The sequence below is a fragment of the Oryctolagus cuniculus genome, chromosome 7 (genome assembly GCF_964237555.1).
Source record: "Oryctolagus cuniculus chromosome 7, mOryCun1.1, whole genome shotgun sequence".
NCBI lineage: Eukaryota > Metazoa > Chordata > Mammalia > Lagomorpha > Leporidae > Oryctolagus > Oryctolagus cuniculus.
The window spans coordinates 153,923,364-153,931,051 of record NC_091438.1 but is presented as its reverse complement, the minus strand read 5'-3'; the positions used below and the strand labels follow the sequence as shown (position 1 = coordinate 153,931,051).

At 57.6% G+C, this 7,688-nt stretch overlaps 1 protein-coding gene across 2 annotated transcripts in view; it reads left to right on the top strand.

Annotated features, from left to right (window-relative positions):
- The first annotated feature begins 394 nt into the window (after positions 1 to 394).
- PLEKHM2 (pleckstrin homology and RUN domain containing M2) overlaps positions 395 to 7,688 on the top strand; it is a 39,194-nt gene continuing 31,900 nt past the window's right edge. The window contains exon 1 of one of the 2 annotated variants that reach the window (XM_002722340.5): positions 395 to 659. In XM_002722340.5, the coding sequence (XP_002722386.3) occupies positions 600 to 659 (60 nt within the window). In that variant the 5' untranslated portion in view covers positions 395 to 599. The remainder of the gene's footprint in view (positions 660 to 7,688) is intronic. The other variant, XM_017338263.3, reaches the window with a different exon arrangement.

Here is a 7,688-nt window from a genome sequence, read left to right as displayed (position 1 = left end):
GGCTAACGGAGGGGAGTGAGCCAGTGAGACAGGGGGTCTGAGAGTGGGGACAGGGGCAAGAGCGTGAGCAGGGTGAAGAACGCGGGTTAGGGACCTCAAGTTCAGGACTGGACGCTCAGGGTGAGGAATGCGGGGAGGCCTGCAGAGGCAGGGGAGCGGGGCTTGAGGGGGTCTCCAGGGTCCCCCGGATCTGGGGACTGAGAAGTCTCGGGGTCCCGGGCCGAGGGGAGGAGGGCGGGCCCGCGTCCGTGCGTGCCCTGAGGCCCGGGGTCTCTGAGCAGCGCCGGGCCCGGTCAGTGCGGGCGTCCGGGGCGCTGGGTGCCCGGCGCGGCCCTGGCGCCGCCCCGCCTGACATCAGTTCCTGCCGTCGCCGCCGCCGCCGCGCACAGCCCGCGGCCTCCTTCCCCGCCGGCCGCGCTCGGGAGCCGCCGGGCCGCGGCGGAGCGAGGGCCCCGGGCGAGGCGAGGGCCGGGCGGCGGGCGCCGGGCCCCGCGGCCACCAAGACGGAGCCCCCGCACGGCCGGCGGCAGCGGTTGGCAGCGGCCCCCGGCCCGCGGCGCGGGAAGCGGCGGCGGGGCGGCGGCGGCGGCGGCGGCGCCATGGAGCCGCGGGAGGTGAAGGACCGGATCCTGGAGAACATCTCGCTGACGGTGAAGAAGGTGAGCGCCGCCCGTCTTCCCGGCCTGGGCCGCCTCCTCCCGGTCGCGTCGCCCGCTCGGGCCGGGGGTCCCCTCCGCCACCGCCCTGCCTCTGGGCGACCCGGGCTGGGGCGCAGGAGCCCCGGGAGCCCCGGGCCGCCGTGGGGGGAAGCGGGGCCGCTCACGTGAGCGCCGCGGCGGCCTCGAGCTCTTTTTAGAGAACAAAGTTGAGGTCAGCATCCTCGGAGCTTCCCTGTGTGGCGCCGTGGGCCCTGATTTCCCCCGAGGGTGGGCCGCCCGCGGCCCCGCGGGGAAGGCCCGCAGCGCGGCTGCGAACCCCAGCATCCGCCGCCGCGGTCAAGGCCGGGAGAGGAGCCCGCGGCGTGAGCGGCGGCGACCTTGCCCCTGACCTGCAGGGCCCGAGCTGGGGACCTCAAAGGGGCCCGGGCGCCGCGCTCTGGGGCTCGCCGGGGCGGGGGTCTTCGTCCCCGATCCAGGCAGAAGTGAGGACCTGGCGAGGGGCAAGCCCTTGAACTTTCTGAAGACTCCTTGTGTGCATGGATTCCAAAAACGTTAGCACCGCGATAAATTTATCTTTTAATTTCACTTTCCATGAACTTTTTGAAGTGCTCACATAAAAATAACTTAGTTTTTCCATCCAGATTCCTCAAAAGTAGCTCAGGCAAACAATCGTACCTTCCATAAAGATAGAGGTGCCTTAAAAAGAAAAGTAGAGCCGGCGCCGTGGCTCAATAGGCTAATCCTCCACCTTGCGGCGCCGGCACACCGGGTTCTAGTCCCGGTTGGGGCGCCGGATTCTGTCCCGGTTGCCCCTCTTCCAGGCCAGCTCTCTGCTATGGCCAGGGAGTGCAGTGGAGGATGGCCCAGGTGCTTGGGCCCTGCACCCCATGGGAGACCAGGAAAAGCACCTGGATCCTGGCTCCTGCCATCGGATCAGCGCGGTGCGCCGGCTGCAGCGGCGGCCATTGGAGGGTGAACCAACGGCAAAGGAAGACCTTTCTCTCTCTGTCTCTCTCTCACTGTTCACTCTGCCTGTCAAAAATTAAAAAAAAAAAAAAAAAAAAAAATAGACCCAAAATGCTTCTAGCAAAAGGACGACTAAAAATGACGTTACAGAGGTCTGACAGGAGTCGTGTTTTCGGCTTTCCTGAGCGCTGCAGGTGCAAAGGGGTAATGGTTTTTGCTCACTCAAGGAGCCTGGGATGAGCACGCACCTTGTTCAAAAGCAATACATCTTTCTAGTCTGGTCTGGGCTGCTGATGGCTTCAGGTAGGCCAAGTGCTTTGTCTTCGGATCTCAAACACGTACGTGGAGGAAGTCCCCAGTGGAGAGGTGGTGGACGTGGGCACCCTGATGCACGTGTGAGTGGGGATCTTTTACAGACCGAGAGCCGGGGTGCCATCAGGCCATCCTTTGTGAACGAGTCGGGTGTGCGTTTCAGGATGCTTATGAAACGTATGCTTTGAGACGAGCACGTGTTACTGAGCCGTGACGCACCCCAGGAAGCACAGATCTCACTCCGGACACTGGAACGCCATCCGAGTAGTTACAGCCGGAGGCTTGACTGGCGTTGTGATTCAGAACACAGTTTCGGAGTCCAGCTCCTTGGGCTGAACTACTCTGCCAGTGAACAGCCTGTGACCGTGGGCAGGTTCCTTACTGTCTCCATGCCTCAATTTCCTCATCTGTAAAGCAAGCATAAAGCTAGGGTTACTGTGAAGATTTGAAAATTTCGACTGATTTTTGTTTTATTTGAAAGGCAAAGAGATCTTCCAACACTGGTTCACCCCCCATGTACTTGGAACAGCCTGGGCTGACCCAGGCGGAAGCCAGGAGCTTCGCCCAGGTCTCCCATTTAGGTGGCAGGGGCCCAAGCCCTTGAGTCATCCTTTGCTGCTTCCCCAGGTGTATCAGCAGGCAGCTGGGTTGGAAGTGGGGCATCCGGGACCCAAACCAGCATCCATATAGGATGCCGCATCAGAGGCCGTGGCTTATCCCACTATCCGACAACACCGGCTCCTCAAGTGACATAAACTGTGGCACCAAACTCCCACGCCTGTTGTGGAGAGTTGAAGTATCTGGAGCGGTCGGCATGGTGCCTGACCCCGTCTTGGTTAATGGCAGCTTTGTTTGTCGGTTTGTAGCCAAGCTAATGCCTCACTTTTTCAAGGTCCGATGATGGCTCAGGTGCTCCCCACCCGTCAGGGCGGTTGTGCTAACACCTTTCCTTTGTGTGCAGACGTGCGTGCGACTCTTGCGTCGTGAGGTGCCCTTGGTTTTCTGCATGAGTATCTGCCTCTCACAGGAATCGGCTTAGCTGCCGCAGTAGGCGTTGAGTGTTAGCAGTCTTGAGGTTACGTGTGTCCTTGAACACTGGCCTCTCCTAAGTTTGTTATCCAGCACCCTGAGAGCTGCTGTCTTTTTTCTTCCATCCTACCCTGGTAATATGGTCTTACTGGTCCTTTTATTAGGATGTCACATGAGGAGAAAGAGGTGTGTATCTCTGTAAAGGAAGATCCGGTGTGTGTTGCTATGTTGCAGAGAGTATTTTATTTTAAGGATTTATTTATTTATTTGAAAGTCAGAGTTACTCAGAGAGAGAGAGAGACGTCTTCCATCTGATGGCTCACTCCCCAAGTGGCCGCAACAGCTAGAGCTGTGCCAATCCAAAGCCAGGAGCTTCTTCCGGGTCTCCCACATGGGTGCAGGGGCCCAAGAGCTTGGGCCATCCTCCACTGCTTTCCCAGGCCATAGCAGAGAGCTGGATTGGAAGTGCAGCAGACGGGTCTCTAACTGGTGCCCATATGGGATGCCAGCACTTCAGGCCAGGGCGTCAACCCACTGTGCCACAGAGAGTATTTTAGAATGTTGTAGGCCGGTGCTGCGGCTCACTAGGCTAATCCTCTGCCTTGTGGCGCCGGCACACCGGGTTCTAGTCCCGGTCGGGGCGCCGGATTCTGTCCCGGTTGCCCCTCTTCCAGGCCAGCTCTGCTGTGGCCAGGGAGTGCAGTGGAGGATGGCCCAGGTGCTTGGGCCCTGCACCCCATGGGAGACCAGGAGAAGCACCTGGCTCCTGCCATCGAATCAGCGCAGTGCACCGGCCACGGCGGCCATTGGAGGGTGAACCAATGGCAAAGGAAGACCTTTCTCTCTGTCTTTCTCTCTCTCACTGTCCACTCTGGCTGTCAAAAAAAAAAAAAGAATGTGGTATTGAAATACACATACTGAAAAGTGCCTAAGTCCCAAGTATACAACTTCCGACAGAGTGAACACCCTGCATATCCTGCACCCAGGCCGGGCAACAGAACTGACCATCATCCCGGGTCCCCCCGCCAGAAACTACTTGCTCAAGGGTAACTCTTGTCCCTAAACCGTGTTGTAGAGCTCAGCTGTCTTTCAGCCCTAGATTTGGTGATGGCTAACATATCCCGGAACGTTCACCAGAGAGGGGAGATGGCTGGACCCTTCGGAGCTGAGGCAGCTTGTGTTCTGACAACGAGTTAGATTGTGGGTTACAGAAGACCGCAGAGTTTAATAGTTTCTCACAATTAATGAAGGTGATAACAATAAAAAGCAAGTTCCTTGTGTTCTGGAGGGCGAGCAGAGGCATCCCAGGTGCTCTGTGCTTGCTGATTTGTTAATAGTTGATGATGGGGTTCCAAGCCTAGGGCGCGGCTGGCCTTCGGGGTGGGCACGTGGTTCTAAACAGTGTCTTCTCCGTGAAGAGAAGGCACTGGTTGCATCGAGAGCTGTTTGCTTGTTTTAAACGTTTATTTATGTATTTGACAGGCAGAGTGACAGGGACCTGGGATGGGGGCCCCCAAGCCGCATCTTAACCATTGCACCCAGAGCCGTCTCCTGCTGAGCCTGCTTTGTGTCTGAGGAACACGAGTGTCTGTTGCGTGTTGTGCAGCGTGCACCGTAGGCAGTCACCTCGGCCTTCCACAGTTTCTGTATTGGGTGAGGGGGGATACAACAAGCAATAGCTGGGGTAAAGAGAAGTCCCGGAGAAGGAGGGCTTAACCACGTTTTGACAAACTGGTGGAATTCAAAGAGAAGTGAGCGTTCAACGGGGGACCCTCCACATCCACCGGTGGGGCCCCCAGGTGGTCTTCTGAGGACCGTGAGCCCAGTCTCAGGAGCCGGCAGTTCTGCCAGACGTGGCTGGCCGGTGCTCTGTGAGGAAGCTGTGCAGCCCGAGGCCTGCAGGTGCAGGTGGCAGAGCTGCGCAGACCCGGGCCTAGGTTTGAACTTCGGGTTTGCCTTCACCGTGCTGATCCTGGCCAGTGACTACACCTCTGCCAGCCCCCGCAGCGGCAGCTCCCCGGTGCTTTGAGGACCGTGCCGTTCTGTGAGACCACAGACCAACAGCGTCTAGCACAATACCTAGCACACAGCGAGGCCTGAGCATCATGGGAGCCACCGTTAGACCAGCAAGTCTCTGCGTGGGCCCTGGGCCTGCTCTTGGTGCGCGGTCAGGGAGCGTCTGACACCACACTCCTCGGTTGCCTCACGCTCAGGGCCCGGCAAACGCCGAGCGAAGGCCAGATGGTGAATATTGTCAGGCCCTCTGATCTTTGTTAAACCCACTGTTTTAACTGTTCTTGTGGCTCGGAAGCAGCCACACACACATTTGCAGATGTGGCTGTGTTCCAAAAACCCTTTATTTACAAACATGGGCAGCAGGCTGGATGTGGTGTGCGGGCGGCAGTTTATATAGGCACACGTGTGTGCACCGAAAAGCCCTCAGCAAGCCAGGCCAGGGGTCCCGTTCAGACAGTTGGGTTTGCCCAGGCCCATAGTTGACTGAATCTATGGGAGCTGTGGTTTTGCGGAGCGTGTCAGGTGTGTGGGGCGGGAGTGGAGCCTGCGAACCTGTCACCTGTCCGTGCATTCAGTGACGGGCAGATTTACCGAGTACCTGCCTGGCCAGCAGATGGCAGTGGGCAAGGCAGGAGAGGTCTGTGCCTTTACGGAACTGGTAGGAGGAGTAAATTGGTCCACAGACACACAGCCAGTGCCAGATCCTGGAAAGTGTTAACGAAGACATCAGTCGGAGCGATGTGATGAGGAGTGGGCGGGGCTGGGGCACACTTCCCTGAGGCACAGGCCTTGCATCCAGCATGGAACACTGGCCAGGGTAAGAGAATTACATTTTTTCTAAGAAAATAAGGTTTTTTTTGTTTGTTTTTGTTTTTGTTTTTAGATTTATTTGAGAGGCAGTGTTACAGTCAGAGAGGTCTTCCATCCACTTGTTCACTCTCCAAATTGCCGCAACAGCCGGAGCTGGGCTGATCTGAAGCCAGAAGCCAGGAGCTTCTTCTGGGTCTCCCATGCAGGTGCAGGAGCCCCCCAAAAAAATAGGCCATTTTCTACTGCTTTCCCAGGCCATTAGCACAGAGTCGGGTCAACGTGGAGCAGCCAGGACTCGAATCGGCACCCATGTAGGATGCAGGAGGCCCCCAGCTGGATCAGGTTGGGGCTGTGCTTTGCTGGTTAATGGGCTATAGCTGTTCTCAAGCCCACCTGTCAGTGCTGGTGGGAAGGCTGTCCTGGGCGCTGGGCTCTTCCAGTCCTGATAGATCGCAGAACCTGAGCCTGGGCGGCTCCCTCCTGGAGAGGGACTTGGGCGAGGATTATAGGACCCATTCGGCTTCGATCGATAGTTTTGTTCCTCTGGCTTCACGGGAAAACTCTTGCAGAGCTTTAAATGCTCTGAAAACTCCTGAAGACCTGAGTGACCAGGGCAAGGATCTAAGTAAAACAACGTCTACACACATTTCCTAACCTGAAGTGGCTGCTCCTCACTTCTTCCCCTGCTCCTGACCGTAACCATGGCTGTTCCTCTGCCCTTTTCCTCAGAGTAGAGGCTGGGAGGGACCCAGCACACCTGTCCAGGACCCAGCCGTGTACAGTGGGCGCTCGACCCCAAGAGCGGCCCCACCAGGCCCAGGAGGAGATGCTAATGGAGAGGCGGTAACGGCTCCTCTGAGCCCCGCCCACTCGGGTTTCAGGTGTGGTTCTCTCTTAATGAGCTGCTCCTCTGACATCAGGTTCCGGTGTGAAGCGCCGTGACACCGGTCCTTTCTGTCCCGTCACAGAACACCCGAGGCTTGGCTCTCGCTTACGCCCGTCCAGGCTGAAACTGGGGCAGGCTATTGAGGTAGCCGTCACGATGCCACTTGGGATGCCCACGACCCGTATCAGAGTGCCGGTTCAGGTGCCGGCTCCGCTTCCAACCCAGCTTTCTGGTTAATGAATATCCCAGGGTGGGGGTGGGGGTGGGGGGCGGCAGCAGAGGATGGCTCAAGTGCTGGGGTCCCTGCTACCCATGTGGGAGACCCACACTGAGTCCCCAGCTCCCAACCCCGGCCCATCCCAGCCCGGCTGTTGCAGGCATTTGAGGAGTGAACCAGAAGATGGAAGCGCTCTCTCTCTCTCTTTTTCACACCCCCCCCCCCCAATCTCTCTGCCTTTCAAATAATTAGTTAAGGGGTTGACATTGTGGTACAGTGCATTAAGCCACCACTTGCAATGTTCGCATCCCATGTTGGAGTGCTACTTCAAGTCCTGCTGCTCCCCTTCCAGTCCAGCTCCCTGCTCATGCACCTGGGAAAGCAGTGGAAGACGGCTAAAGTGCTTGGGCGCTGCCATCCACATGGGAGACCAGGATAGAGTTCTGGCTCCAAGTTTAGGCCTGGCCCCATCTGGCCCCATCTGGCCATTCAGGGAGTGAACCAATGGGTGGAAGATCTCCCTCTCCCTCTGTCTCTGTCTCTCCCTCTCTGATTTTCAAATAAATAAATAAATTTTGTAAGATTTTTATTTATTTATTTGAGAGAGTTACAGAAAGAGAGCAAGAGAAAGGTCTTCCATCTGCTGGTTCACTCCCCAAATGGCCACAACAGCCGGAAGTGGGCTGATCTGAAGCCAGGAGCTTCCTCCAGGTCTCCCACATGGGTTCAGGGGCCCAAGGACTTGGGTCATCTGCTGCTGCTTTCCCAGACCATAGCAGAGAGCTGGATGGGA